General features: G+C 44.5%; 1 protein-coding gene across 1 annotated transcript in view; it reads right to left on the minus strand.

Annotated features, from left to right (window-relative positions):
* The window catches only part of LOC121284724 (uncharacterized protein C21orf58-like), a 61,677-nt gene that overhangs the window by 19,758 nt on the left and 25,792 nt on the right, over positions 1–16,127 (minus strand). The window contains exon 4 of the mRNA XM_041200276.1: positions 6,479–6,615. Coding sequence (XP_041056210.1) covers positions 6,479–6,615 — 137 coding nt within the window. The remainder of the gene's footprint in view (positions 1–6,478; positions 6,616–16,127) is intronic.

Genomic DNA, 16,127 nt, shown 5'->3' on the forward strand with positions numbered 1-16,127 from the left:
AGGCTTTGCGGAGTCAGGGGAATAGGACTGAATGGGACAGATTGCTCTACAGAGACCCAGCGTGGTCCCGATTCGTCAAAGATCTCCTCTGTGCCATAATGACTCTAGGGCACACTTACTTGAAGTAGATGCTGTATTAGATAGCCTAAGGCTGTATGGGCTCATGATAAATCCAGAGAAGAGCCACATTGGGTTTTAAGAGACCAATTACCTCAGGTATACTATAGGGGATGGAATGGTGTAAGGAACATACATTTTTATTTCTGTTGGACTGTGGATTAAAAGTACAATGACTGCAGTTTGAAAGACATGTCTACTGAAACAGGATGAGATATATATACAATGTTGCAGTCCTGGAACAGAGTGTGCCATGAAAGATGGGATGGTGCTAGAAAGGAGTCCTGGATCAAGGTAGCTGCCTGGCAACAATGTTTTAATTGGTTCCTAACCAAGTGACCAGGTTTTGTGTGAGAGCAGTGCAGCTGAATAGTTCCTAGCCTGAAAGGAACAAGACCTAAAACCTCTCTCTCCTGTGAGTGGAAGATTCCAGTAACTCGTAACTCCACAATAATAGCTAGCTGACTTTTGCCCTTCATATCTCTATCACTTGCTCTCTCTCTGAAAACCCCTGTCAAGAGGCAAAGGGGAAAATCACTGTTAGAGACATTGAAAGGCAAGTGTTCAAACAGTGAACTCAAGACTGCAAGTGTTAGAAGACCATTTTCTGTCACCAACAAGAACTGAAAGACATCAGACGACATTGATCAAAATCAACCCATCGAATCCTGTACTCTGGAATTGGTGTTATTGAACTGTTTTATACCACCCTTAAAATCCATATTTTGTGTGTCTTTTATGTGTGTGTATAGGGATTTAAGAAAGAGTAGAGTTTAAGTTATAGAGTTAGAAATTAGCAGTTCATATTTCTTTTGCCACTGGTTAACATCAGTTTGTTCAATAAACAGTTATTTACTTATTAAGTTTACAAACATGGTGCTCGTATCCTGTTAACCTAAATTGAACAGTTGGGTAGAATTGGGCAGCCTGGTTGTTTGATCAAACTTTTTCACAATTGTCACGGCTCGGCAACAGTGGGGCTTGACATTACAGCGCAATAAGCCCAGTGAGTCATGACAGTGATAAAGCCTCAGGTAGACCAAGAGCAGAATTTTCCATGCCCACTGGCATTGGGTGTCATAGTAGGTGTGAGCGGACAATATAACAGGAAGGCAAAAATAGGTTTCACGATGTCGTGAAACCAGTTCGCAATTGTCCACTCTGCCTGTCAATGGCGGGCCCTGTTTCATGCCGCCACCCATTGAGAACCTCATTGTTATACATCTGCGTATCATTATAAGCCCAGCTTGCTAGAATCATTTCCCCACATCAAATTTACCACTCACATCAGTGGGAAAATACGTCAGTTTAGAACACGCCTTGACAAGTGTGATGTGGGGGAAGGAGTAAGAGGTAGGGGAAGGAGTAAGGGGGAGGAAGGAGTAAGGAAGAGGGAAGAGTAAGGAAGGGGGAAGGAGTGAAGGTGGAGGAGTGAGGAAGGGGAGGAAGGAGTAAGGAAGGGGAGAGGGAGGACTAAGGAAGAGGGAAGGAGTCCAGGGAGGGGAAGGTGTAAGGGGTAGGATGTCCAGGTGAATGTGCAAGAAAGACGTCTATGGAGTCAATGACTGCGAACTGAGGGGGGCATGGTAAGAAAGAATGGTGAGAATGAGAGAGGGCAGAGTGAGCTGGTAGGGAAAGTGAGGGTGCAACTGTATTGGTAGAAGGGATGGCAAGGGTGGTTGGTGGGGACTCGGAGGCAGACACGAACCCTGGAGGTGAGAAGAAGGAGATCAGGGAGGTCAATTATGGATGGGGGGGTGGGATTTTCAGGAAGGTAGCGAATGTGCATGTTTACCTGGACATCCCCAAAAGGGTTCTGGCTGGTAGGTGATAGTGGGGTGGTGGAATGTGATGCCAGGATGGTTGACAGTGATGGAGGAAAGGACATGGGTGACTGGGGGAAGGGAAAGGACGGGGGAGCTAAAGACAAATGTTACATGCACCATGCTTCTAAAACCGAAAGTGAGAGGAGACTCGTGTTGGGCGGGAACAAATGCTGCTTAGGAGTGGGTGTGCAGAAATGCAGGTGAGCTCAGATGAAAGTGGACCCCAGCAGGCACCACTGAAAATGCTCAGGACATTGAGATGAGTGTGATGGAGGATGCCTGAGAGAGTGCTTGCACGAGACGCCGAAAGGGCCTGCCACACACACTTTTCCCTCTAGAATCACTCATGGGCTGGCTGCATGCAGCTGTACTGCTAGTGAGGGCGATGCAATGGGAGGACTTGTGAAGCCTGTCAATGAAGCTGAAAGACTCCATTAGACATTATTCAGTGAAAGAGAATATATTTTCAGATTATAAAATGACAAAGTGTGTTCACCCATGCAACCAATTGTGATCCGAATTTCTTAACTTTTCTAGGCTTAACATTTCTAGGTGCTGCCCTGACATCCGCAGAAGAGGTGGAGACCATCGGTGCAATGGTTGTCTCTGATGACTTTGGCATGGACCCTCTGGAGAGCCAAGGCCTTGGGGGCCCCAGCTTGCTTTGGCTCTCCTTCTGTGGGCCAACTGCTCCCTCTGCAGTGATGGAGGATGAGGTTGAGGGGGTCATAGGCAAAGGGGACTTGAAGGGAGAGGGCAACCTCTGAGATTCCTGAGTGGATGACCCAGGGCTGTCCAGCTGCCGCTCTTCCTCCTTTCGGGTGCCCCAGGGCCCCAGCCTGACTCGTTGAGGGAAGGAACACCTGGAGGAACATTGAGGTGCCCCGTTTCTCTCTCGTGTTCCCACTGCAGGAAGTCACCCATGGTGACCGTGATGGAGTGCAGGTCTGCGCACATCCCTGTGCTCTGCTGGACCAGGGTCTCCATGGCATCCGCCATCCTTCCCATGGAGACCTCCACATGCACACGTGGACACCACTTCATCAGAGAGCAGGCAAATGCACTCCTCCTACTCACGTGCCACTCAGTTGAGGGCTTCCAACAGCTCTGCATGACGTTCCCCTGCCTTCTGCTGACTCTCCATGATGAGTTGGAAGGCCAAATCCAGAGGTTCATCATCTGACTCAGACCTCATATCTTCCGCAGCAGTGCTCCAAGTGCTGGGGAGCTCGGCTGAACCTGCCTCCTCCTGCTACGGACTCGTGCCTGTGCAGTTACCACTAGATTGTGAACCTGAGCCTGCTCTAGATCTAGGTCCCACCAAGGTGTGTGTCTCTGCGTTGGTGCAGGGTGTGGGTAAGCGTGATGGTCTTCCAGGCTGCTTATTTCCAGCTCTTCAATGGAGGAGGTGTCCTCTTGGCTGGCGGTGAGGATGTGGATGGAGCTGAGGGACTGGCTGGCTGAGGGCGTCAGTCGCTTGGCAGAGCTTTCTGCAAACCAAAGTAGAGATGACTAATGCACGGCAGCAGAGTCTAAAGCAGGAGAGAGAGCACACATATTTGCGTTGAGAGAGGGATGATGTGGTGCAGGATCTTTACGTGTGTATTCACCACTGACCTCGTTGTCGCCACAGGCACATCCACGTCCTCACCAGTCAGCACAATGGCACGCTCCTCAAAGTGAGTGAGGGGTTCAATGTGGGCCACTCCACACCGGTCTGGGAGCTCTCCCTGCTGTTGTGAGTCTGCAGATGAAAGCAGATGGAGATGGAGCAGTATGCATGGCATTGCGTGGAATGTTTGTGTGGTGAGCGGAACCATGGATGGGATGAGGCCATGCGCTTGAGAGGATATGAGCCTGATGGAGGTACGAGGGTGTGTGTGAGAGTTAGTGGTGTTGTCCCTTGTGGTGTGAGATCCCTATGGATGTGTGATGGGTTTGTGACTCTGTGAGTTGAAAGTGATGAGAAAAGTGACTTACCCTGGCAGAATGGATGAGACCATTTAGCCTCTTTTGGCACTGGGTGGCAGTCCTCTTTTGCAGGACATTGGCACTGACCACTGCCGTCACCACCCCCATGTTGGATTTGTCACCTTGCTTGCTGGCGTTCACCCAGGGTGAGGGTCAGTGTGTCAGCCACAGGTTGATGATGCCCTTGATCCCAGAGGATGGGTATGGCCCCTTCAAAATAATAGCCCCCGGAAAGGCAGGAGGCTTTCCCCTGCCAGCTAAACATAAAAGAGGAGGTTCAAGAGAGATAGGCATGGAAAGAGGATGGGAGTTGAAGAGTTGGGAGACAAAAGTGTTCTGTGAATTAAAAGGTACTAAAGCTTAAATTGTTCAAGGAATTCTGTTTGTAAGAAAAATGAAATTCTGACCCAGTAGGATCTTGTAACAGTATCTGCAACTAACTGGATCTCCTTAATTAAAGTACAACTTGGCATATCTAACTACCCACTTGGTTTGTATCCAAGCATTCTCTCATTGTTACCTTGAAAGTAAATACAAAGCATGGGATTGGCTGTGCAACAGGATATTTATGTTGCATACTGGTGTCTCCATCCACACTGTTTGGACTGAGACCATGCAGGTCAGGTTTAATGCTGAACGTCATCAGTCACCCAAACAGTTTCAGCACTTCCAACAGCTCACAACCTCAGATACGTGCAACAGCATTTTGAAACACTTCAGTGCATGGGAAAGGTCAGGGAAGCTCACATCCATTCAAAATAAGAAAAGATCTTGTCATTAGTTTGAGATTTCCAGGGGTAGAAGTTCAAGATTATTTCCAACCTGCATGTGGTTCAGAGACTTAAAGGATTAAAAAAACGGTCACATTTCCTTCTAACATCATTGTCATTCTTCTTTCGCAAAAGGAATCCTGCTCCCCTAAGTCAGCAAATTTTTTTAGTTAACAGCTGATAAGAAGGAAATTCACAAACTGATCTCAGTTGGGGCAGCAGCAAGTCAACTTTAGCTACTAGATACAAGTGGGAGAAATCTCACAACTCCTGAGCACTATTACTGAACTCTGCTGAAAGCACTTGTGTTTGTAGGTATTGATTGAGGTCAAGATCGGAATTGACTGTGGTGTCCTTTACAACCCAATGGCATGATGACACTGACTGCCAATGCTTTGAGGTGCAATAGGTAGCCAGTACACCCAAAAGGAGAGGAGAGAGACAAGTTGTTGGAGAAAGTTGATGAGAATTTTGTTTTAAAATTTTAAAGGTTGTAGGAAAGAATTTACATGTCTAATCTCTGTTAACTGCTCATTACATTTGCCTCAGAGCAAACTGGTGATGGTTTCAACCTGATGGTTTCAGAAAGTGGAGGAATGCTTGATGCTTGGCATTCAGTACAGTCTTCACTGTTATAAAAACAAAAAAACTGCGGATGCTGGAAATCCAAAACAAAAACAGAATTACCTGGAAAAACTCAGCAGGTCTGGCAGCATCGGCGGAGAAGAAAAGAGTTGACGTTTCGAGTCCTCAAACTCGAAACGTCAACTCTTTTCTTCTCCGCCGATGCTGCCAGACCTGCTGAGTTTTTCCAGGTAATTCTGTTTTTGTTTCAGTCTTCACTGTTGGTCGCTCCAGATCTTTAAACAATGCATGACATCTGGCCTCTTGTGGCACAGCTGTTGAATAGGATCAGTGACCAAAATGACAAATATGTATTCAGATCAGCCAATCTGAAAAGTGTGTTTTCCCTACAAAAGCCTGATTTTCATCAACAATGTTACGGATTTCATCAGACAACATTCCCCTTTCTGTTTATTATAGTATCTTGTACACAATGGTTAATTCTCATCTGAGAGATAGTCAGTGACTGCAAGACACAGACTGATGGAACAGTTTGAATACTCAGATGATGGCTTCAGTGCAAATTTATAATGATGCTGGCCACATTCTAATTAATTTACAAAATCTGTACTTAACTTTTGCGTGGAATTTATGCTGTGTCAAACAAGAGGGCAGAAGTGGCTGGAAAAACTTAAGGAATGTCCTACCCTCTTATCATTTTCAGTACCTATGCTTTTTTATAAAATCGAAGCATCTGTTGTTGTTCAGTATGGAGAGATCCATAATCCTACATTCTAGATATAATGCAGGAAATCCATGGCCTAGGCCTACCTGGATGATTTGTGGTCAGTTCTGAGGGAGGACCACAACTAAGTTGCCCCATGAATGACAGGTGGTCAGTACCAAGGGAGATCCATGGCACAGGCGGTCCCATGGTGACAGGCACTCAGTCCTGAGGGTGGTCCACAGCCCAAGACATCCCGTGGATGATAGGTGAACTGTTCTTAGGTAGGTCCATAGCACATGCAGTCTGAGGAATGATAGGTGGTGAATATTGCAGGAGGTCTACAATCCAAATAATCTGATGAGTGACAGGCGATCAGTACTGGAGGTCCATGGATCAGGTGATTCCATGGATGATGGGTAGTGCGTGCTGAGGAAGATTCACAGCCCAGAGAGGACAGGTAATGAGATTAATGACAAACTGGTTTGTCAGCAGAATTTTCTTACCTGTCCATGAGAGACCACAGGGCTTGCTGAACTGCCAGGCTGGCAGAATGCCATTGGAGGTAATGCCTTCAACATCATATTATGCATAATTATCTGATGCATCTGGGCATTTTGCATTAACATCAGCTCAACCATATCTGTAACAAATTAATAAATGAGTATAATAAATACGAAGCTAAGGTTTAGAGGTACATTTTACATAAGACATACCCTTCCCCTTCCAGCTAAACATTGTAAAGACTTTCTCCAGACATATGCAAGAAACTTTCATCTCACTAACACTGCAGGCCTGTATGTTCTTTTCTGCACAACAAGGTTTCTATTTAATCACACTGGCAGAAAATGCTTCTTAATGGGCAGCATGGATGTGAAAGTGATGAAGGGACAGAGAGCAGAGGGTCATGATAAACATTTGTTTTTCAGACTGGTGGAAGTATACAGTGGTGTGCTCAGGGATCGGTATTAAGAGCACTGCTGTTTTTCATAAATATTAATGATCTGCACTTGAGCATACAGGGCATCATTTCAGATGGCACAAAAGAATAGAAACAGACTTCAGGTGGCCATAGTAGAAAAAATGGTCATAATACAACTGAGTTTCGTATTAAGTTTGAAAGCTCCATACTCCAGTCTCAAAGAAGAATCTTATACTTAAACAAAACCAATTACATAGGCATGAGGGGAGACCTGACAGAGATTAATTGGGTAAGCAGACTAAAAGCTATGGCAATAAATAAAGAAACAATTCAAAATGTTGAACAAAAATACATTCCATCAAAAAACAAAAACTCAGCAAACAGGATCCATCCATGGGTTCAGGATAGTATAGAATCAAACAAGGGTTTCATAATGTGGCATAAAATGGTAGTAATCCTGAGGATTGGGTGGTTTTTAGAAACTAACAAAGGGCCACTAAAAAGTTGAATAAAAATGGGAAAAAACAGAAAACAAGAGTAAACTAGCTAGGAATATAAAAAGATTATAAGAACAAGGATATAAAAAGGAAGAGAGTAGTTAAAATAAACATTAGACCCTTATGGACAGAGGCAGGATAAATTATCATGAGTAATGAGGAAATAGAAGAGAAAATGAACAAATATTTTGTCTTTGACTTCAATGTTGAAAATTGAATTATCAACAGATCCGCAGGACCTGATAGCCTACATCAAGAGTTCCAAAGAGGTAGCTACAGAGATAGTGATTGTGCTGGTTATGATTTTACAGGATTCCCTAGATTCTTGAGCAATCCCAGCAGATTAAAAGTTAGAAAATGTAATTCCACGAGTCAAGAAAGGTTGGAGAGAGGAAAGAGGGAACTAAGGCCAGCTCACCTGACATTAGTTGTTGGACAACAACTGGAATCTCTTATTAAGGAAGTCTTAATGCACTTAGAAAATCATAGTATGATCAGACAAAATCAACATCATTTTACAAAAGGGAAATCATATTTGACAAATTTATTGGAGTTTTTTGGAGCAATAACATGCACTGTGGATAAAGGGGAGACTGTAGATGTACTGTACTTGGATTTCTAGAAGGCATTTGATAAGGTGCCGCATCAAAAGTTATTACAGAAAATAAAAGCACATGGTGTAGGGGGTAACATATTAACATGGATAGTAGATTGGCTGCCTGGTAGAAAGTAGAGAGTATGCAAAAATAGATCTTTTTTGGATTGGTGACGAGTGGAGTCCCACAGAGGTCTGTACTGGGACCTCAACTTTTTATGAGTTACATCAATGACTTAGATGAGGAGAGTGATGACATGGTAGCTAAATTTGCAGATGACACAAAGGTAGGAAAGTATGTTATGAAGAGGACATGAGAAGGTTGCAGATGGATATAGATAGGTTGAGTGAGTGGCAAAGATCTGGCAAATGGAGTTTAATATGGGAAAATGTGAAGTTGTTCACTTTGGCAGGAAGAACAAAAAAGCAGAGTGTTACTTAAATGGAGAACAGCTGCATAATTCTGAAGTGCAAAGGGATCTTGGTGTTCTAGTACATGAGTCACAAAAAGTTAGTATGCAGGTACAGCAAGTAATTAAGAAGGCTAATGGAATACTATCCTTTATTACGAGAGGGATTGAACATATAAGTAAGGATATTATGCTTCAGTTATACAGGGCACTGGTGAGACCGCACCTCAAATAGTGTGTGTAATTTTGGTCTTCTTATTTAAGGAAGGATGCAAATACATTGGAGGCGGCTCAGAGGAGGTTTACTAGATTGATACCTGGAATGAGTAGTTGTCTTATGAGGAAAGGATGGACAGACTGGGTTTGTTTCCACTGGGGTTTAGAAGAGTGAGGGGTAATTTGATTGAAGTGTACAAAATCCTGAATAGCCTTGACAAGGTGGATGTGGAAAGGATGTTTCCTCTTCTGGGTGAGTCCAGAACTAGGGGGCACTGTTTTAAAATTAGTGGTTGCCCTTTTAGGACAGAGATGAGGAGAATTTTTTTTTCTCTCAGAGGGTTGTGCGACTTTGGAACTCTCTGCCTCAGAAGGTGGTAGAGGCAGGTTCATTGAATATTTTTAAGGCAGAGGTAGATAGATTCTTGTTAGGCAAGGGAATCAAAGGTTATTGGAGGTAGAATGAGGAATTCAAAACACAACAGTTCAGCCATTATCTTAATGAATGTCAGAGCAGGCTCAAGGGTCCAAATGGCTTACATCTGCTCTTATTTCGCATGTTCGTATGTGCGTAAGTAAGGAGACCAAACTGTACACAGTACCCTAGGTATGGTCTCACCAATGCCCTGTATAGTTGTAGCAAGACTTCTCTGCTTTTATACCCCATTCCCCTTGCAATAAAGGCCAACATCCATTTGCCTTCCTAATTACTTGCTGTATCTGCATGCCAGCTTCTTCTGATTCATGTGCAAGGACGTCCAGATTTCTCTGTACCACAGCATTCTGCAGTCTCTCTTCATTTAACTAATATTATGCTTTTCTATTCTTCCCACCAAAGTGGATAACCTTACATCTTCCCACTTTCTGGTCCATCTGCCAAATTTTTACTCAATTTTTGCCTGCTCATTTAATCCTCATCATGTCACCAAGGGCACCATGTAGTCAAGGAAGAAGACGCACACCAAAGATAATTCCTCAGGGGACTCCAGAGGTAATTGGCAGAAGGTGGGGAGGGAGAGTAGCCAGTGCTGGAGATGGAGTGGCTATGATTGGATAGGTAAGAGTGAAACCAAGTGAGCCCTGAGCAAGGCAACAGAGGAGAGCACAGAAGGAAGTCATTTATGCTGGCTCTCTGCAAGAGCAGCTTAGCCAGTCCCACATTGCTGCCTTTTCCAAACACCCCTGAAAAATTTACTATCATATAATTAGCCAATTCCCTTTTCAAAACCACAATTGAATCTGGCTCCACCATATTCTTAGGCAGTGAATTCCTGATCCCAACCACATGCTGCATAAATTTTTTTTTCTCACGTCATATTTGGTTCTTTTGCCAACCACCTTAAATAATTATCCTTTGGTTCTTGACCCTTCCACCAAAGAGAAGTTCACTCTATCTACACTGTCTGGACCCCTAAGGTTTTGAATACCTCCATCCAATCTCTTGTCAACCTTCTCTTCTGCCATCTGTTCTCCAATCTATCCACGTAACTAAAGTTCCTCATCCCTGGAACCATTCTTGTAAATCTTTTCTAAATGTTCAGTTTTAAACGGTATAAAACATCACAAGGAGAGGGGCGGAGACCCGGTATAAAACAGCGTGAGGAGAGTGGTGGGGACACAGTATAAAGCAAAGCGAGGAGAGGGGCAGAGACTCAGTACAAAACAGCAGGAGGAGAATGGCAGGAACTTAGTATAAAACAACACGAGGAGAGTGGCAAAGCATCAGAATAAAACAGCAGCAGGAGAGTGACAGACACTCAGTATAAAACAGCATGAGGAGAATGGCAAAGACTCAGTATAAAGCAGTGCGAGGAGATTGGCAGATACTCATGATAAAACAGTGTGAGTGGAGTGGCAGAGATTCAGTTTAAAACAGCGGCAGGAGACTGACGGAGACTCAGTATAAAACAGTGCAAAGGAAGTGGCGGAGATTCAATAAAAAATAGCTTCAGGAGAGTGGCAGAGGCTCAGTATAAAACAGCTCAAGGAGAGTGGCGGAGACTCAGAATAAAACGGTGCGAGGAGAGTGGCGGAGCGTTAATATCAAACAACGTGGGGAGAGTGGTGGAAACTCAGTATAAAACAGCACAGGCAGAGTGGCAAAGATGCAGTATACAACAGCACGAGGAGAGTGACAGAGGCTCAGTATAAAACAGTGTGAGGAGAGTGGCGGAGGCTCACAATTAAACAGTATGGGGAGAGCGACGGAGACCCAGTATAAAACAGTGTGAGGACAGTGACAGAGATTCACATGAAACAGTGTGAGGCGAGTGACAGAGAACCAGTATAAAACAATGCAAGAAGAATAACTGAGAACCAGTATAAAACAGCACGAGGAGAGTGGCAAAGACTCTGTATGAAGCAGTGCGAGGAGATTGGCAGAGACTCACGATAAAACAGTGTGAGTAGATTGGCAGAAACTAAGTATGAAAGAATGTGAGTAGAGTGGCTGAGACTCAGTATAAAAGAGTGCGAGGAGATTGGCAGAGACTCACTATAAAACAGTGTAAGTAGAGTGGCAGAAACTCAGTATAAAACAGTGTTAGGAGAGTGATGGAGACTCAGTATAAAACAGCACAAAGAGAATGGTAGAGACCCAGTATAATACAGCGTGAGGAGAGTGACAGGGACTCAGTATAAAGCAGTGTGAGGAGAGTGGCAGAGACTCAGTATAAAACAGTGTAAGGCAAGTGGTGGAGACTCAATATAAAACAGCTTCAGGAGAGCGGCAGAGACTCAGTAGAAAACAGCGCGAGGAGAGTGGCTGAGATTCAGTATAAAACAGTGCGAGGAGATTGGCGGAGACTCCCTATTAAACAGTGTGAGTTAAGTGGCACAGACTCACTATAAAACAGCGTTATTAGAGTGGCAGAGACTCCCTAAAAAAATGGAGCGAGGAGAGTGATAGAGACTCAGTATAAAACTGCATGTGGACAGTGGCTTGAGACTCAGTATAAAACACCGTGAGGAGAGTGTCAGGAACTTAGTATAAAACAGTGTGAGGATAGTGGTGGAGCTTCAGAATAAAACTGTGTGAGGAGAGTGGCAGAGACTCAGGATAAACAGCATGAGTAGAGTGGCGGTGACTCAGTGTGAAACTGTGTGAGGAGGGTGGCAGAGACTCCCTATTAAACAGCATTGGGGAGAGTGATGGAGACCAAGTATAAAACAGCGCAAGGAGAGTGGCGGAGACCCAGTATAAAACAGTGTGAGGAGAGTGACAGAGATTCAGTGTAAAATAGTGTGAGGAAAGTGGTGGGGACTTAGTATAAAAGAGCTTGAGGAAAGTGGCAGAGACTCTGTAAAACAGTGCGAGGTGAGGGGCGGAGACTCAATATAAAACCATGCAAGGCGAGTGGTGGAGACTCCATATAAAACAGTGCGAGGACAGTGGTGGAGATTCAATATAAAAGAGAGCGAGGAGTGTGGCAGGGACTTAGTTTAAAACAGCGTGAGGAGAATGGCAGAGCATCAGAATAAAGCAGTGAGAAGAGATTGACCAAGACTCACTATAAAACAGTGTGAGTAGAGTGGGAGATTCAGCATGAAACGGTGTGAGGCAGAGACTCAGTATAAAACAGCGCAAGAAGAGTAACTGTGACCCAGTATAAAACAGTGTGAGGAGAGTGGCGGAGACACAGTACAAAATAGCAGGAGGAGAGTGGCAGGGACTTAGTATAAAACAATGCGAGGAGAGTGGCGAAGTGTAAGAATAAAAGAGCGACAGGAGAGTGACGGAGACTCAGTATGAAGCAGTGAGAAGAGATTGGCAGAGACTCACGATAAAACAGTGTAAGTAGAGTGGCAGAAACTCAGTATAAAACAGCGGCAGGAGAGTGACGGAGACTCAGTATAAAATGGCACAAAGAGAATGGTAGAGACTCAGTATAATACAATGTGAGGAGAGTGATAGGAACTCAGTATAAAGCAGCGTGAGGAGAGTGGCAGAGACTCAATATAAAACAGCACAAAGAGAATGGTAGAGACCCAGTATAATACAGTGTGAGGAGAGTGACAGGGACTCTGTATAAAGCAGCGTGAGGAGAATGGCAGAGACTCAGTATAAAACAGTGTAAGGCAAGAGGCGGAGACTCAATATAAAACAGCTTCAGGAGAGCGGCAGAGACTCAGTAGAAAACAGCGTGAGGGGAGTGGCTGAGATTCAGTATGAAACAGTGAGAGGAGATTGGTGGAGACTCCCTATTAAACAGTGTGAGTAAAGTGGCACAGATTCACTATAAAACAGTGTTATTAGAGTGGCAGAGACTCCCTAAAAAAATGGAGCGAGGAGAGTGATAGAGACTCAGTATAAAACACCGTGAGGAGAGTGTCAGGGACTCAGTATAAAACAGCGGCAGGAGAGTGACGGAGACTCAGTATAAAACAGCATGAAGAGAATGGTAGAGACTCAGTATAATACAATGTGAGGAGAGTGACAGTGACTCAGTATAAAGCAGCGTGAGGAGAGTGGCGGAGACACAGTATAAAACAGTGTAAGGCAAGTGGCGGAGACTCAATATAAAACAGCTTCAGGAGAGTGGCAGAGACTCAGTAGAAAACAGCACGAGGAGAGTGGCAGGCACTCAATATAAAACTGCATGAGGAAAGTGGCAGGAAATTAGTATAAAAGAGTACGAGGAGAGTGGCGGAGCTTCCGGATAAAACAGTGCGAGGAGAGTGGCGGAGATTCAATATAAAACAGCACGAGGACAGTGGCAGAGACTTAGTTTAAAACAACGTGAGGAGAGTGGCGGAGCATGAGAATAAAACAGTGAAAGGAGATTGACCAAGACTCACTATAAAACAGTGTGAGTAGAGTGGCAGAGATTCAGCATGAAACAGTGTGAAGAGAGTGACAGAGACTCAGTATAAAACAGCAGGAGGAGAGTGGCTGAGATTCAGTATAAAACAGTAAGAGGAGATTGACGGAGACTCCCTATTAAACAGTGTGAGTAGAGTGGCAGAGACTCCCTAAAAAAATGGAGCGAGGAGCGTGGCGGAGACTCAGTATAAAACTGCATGTGGAGAGTTGCACAGACTCAGGATAAACAGTGTGAGGAGAGTGGCAGAGACTCAGTATAAAACAGTGTGAGTAGAGTGGCAGGGACTTAGTATAAAACAGCGCGTGGAGACGCGGAGTGTCAGAATATAACAGTGCAAGGAGATTGGCAGAGACTCAGTATAAAACAGCACGGGCAGAGTGTCAGAGACTCAGAATAAAACATTGCGAGGAGAGTGATGGAGACTCAGTATAAAACAGACTGAGGAGAGTGGCGGAGACTCACGATTAAACAACCTGGGGAGAGTGATGGAAACCCAGTATAAAACAGCACAGGGAGGGTGGCGGAGACCCAGTATAAAACAGTGGGAAGAGAGTGGTAGGGACTCAGCAGAAAACTGTGAGGAGAGTGGCTGAGACTCATTATAAAACAGGGTGAGGATATTGGAGGAGACTCACTATTAAACAGTGTGAGTAGAGTGCCACAGATTCAGTATAAAACAGTGCAAGGTAATTGGCAGAGACTCACGATAAAACAGTGTGAGTAGAGTGGCAGAGATTCAGTATACTCAGTATAAAACAGCACGAAGAGAATGGCAGAGACTCAGTATAAAACAGTGTGAGAAGACCAGCAGAGATTCAGTATTAAAGAGTGTAAGGAGAATGGTGGAGACTCAGTATAAAGTAGTTTGAGAGTGGCACAGACTCAGTATTAAACAGAGCAAGGAGAGTCACAGCCACTCAGTATAAAACAGTGTAAGGCAAATGGCAGACTCAATATAAAACAGCTTCAGAAGAGTGGCGGAGACTCAATAGAAAACAGCGTGAGGAGGTGGAGATTCAGTGCACAACAGCATGAGGAGAGAGCCAGAGACTCAGTATAAAACAGTGTGAGGAGAATGTTGGAGACTCACGGTTCAACAGTGTGGGTAGACTGATGGAGACCCAGCATAAAACAGTGCAAGGAGAGTGGTGGAGACCCAGTATAAATTAGTATGATGAGAGTGGTGGAGACTCAGTATAAAACAGCACAAGGAGATGTGGAGCATCAGAATAAAACAGTGCGAGGTGATTGGCCGAGACTCATGATAAAACAGTGTGAGTAGAGTGGCAGTGATTCAGTATAAAACAATGTGAGGACAGTGGCTGAGACTTAGTACAAAACAATTTGAGGACAGTAGCTGAGACTCAGTATAAAACAATGTGAGGACAGTGGCTGAGACACAGTATAAAACAGTGCGAGGAGATTGGCAGAGGCTTACTATTAAACAGTGCGAGCAGAGTAGCACACACTCACTATAAAACAGTGTGATTAGAGTGGCAGGGACTTAGTATTAAACTGTGAGGAGGGTGGCAGAGTCTCCCTATTAAACAGCATGGGGACAGTGATGGAGAGCAAGTATAAAACAGTGCAAGGAGAGTGGCTGAGACCAGTTTAAAACAGTGTAAGGAGAGTGGTGGGGACTCAACATAGAACAGTGTGAAAGAGTAGAAGAGATGCAGTATAAAACAGCACGAGGAGAGTGGTGGATACTCATCGTAAAACAGTGTGAGGGGCGTGGCGGAGACTCAATATAAAACAGTGTGAGGATAGTGGCGGAGATTCGGTGTAAAAGAGCACGAGGAGAGTATCAGGGACTTAGTTTAAAACAGTGTGAGGAAAGTGGCAGAGCATCAGAATAAAACAGTGCAAGGAGATTGCCAGAGACTCACTAGAAAAAACAATATGAGTAGAGTGGCAGAGATTCAGTATGAAACAGTTTGAAAAGCGTGGCTGAGACTCAGTTTAAAACAGTCCGAGGAGATTGGTGGAGATTGTAAAACAGTGTGAGTAGAATGGCAAAGACTCAGTTTAAAACTGTGAGGAGAATGGCAGATATTCAGTATAAAACAGCAGCAGGAGAGTGACGGAGGCTCAGTATAAAACAGCACGAGGAGTGTAGCGGAGACTCAATATAAAACAGTGTGAGAAGACCGGCAGAGACTCAGTATAAAGCAGTGTGAGGAGAGTGGCAGGGACTTAGTATAAAACAGCACAAGGAGAGTGGTGGAGCATTAATATAAAACAGCGCGGGGAGAGTGGTGGAAACTCAGTGTAAAGCAGCGCGGGCAGAGTGACAGAGATGCATTTTAAACAATGTGAGGAGGATGGCAGAGACTCCATATTACACAGAGCAAGGTGAGTGGCAAAGACTCAGTCTAAAACAGTGCAAAGGAAGTGGTGGAGTCTCAATAAAAAATAGCTTCAAGGAGAGTGGCGGAGGCTCAGTATAAAACAGTGTGAGGAGAATGGCGGAGCTTCAGAATAAAACAGTGTGAGGTAAGCGGTCGGGACTTAGTATAAAACAGCGCGGGGGGATTGGCAGAGACTCAGTATAAAACAGTGTGAGGAGAGTGGCAGAGTCTCAGTATAAAACAGTGTGAGTAGAGTGGCAGAGACTCAGTATAATACAGTGGCAGGAGAGTGGTGGAGACTCAGTATAAAACAGCACGAGGAGAGTGGCAGGGACTTAGTA

Source organism: Carcharodon carcharias, chromosome 12 (genome assembly GCF_017639515.1).
Source record: "Carcharodon carcharias isolate sCarCar2 chromosome 12, sCarCar2.pri, whole genome shotgun sequence".
Lineage (NCBI taxonomy): Eukaryota > Metazoa > Chordata > Chondrichthyes > Lamniformes > Lamnidae > Carcharodon > Carcharodon carcharias.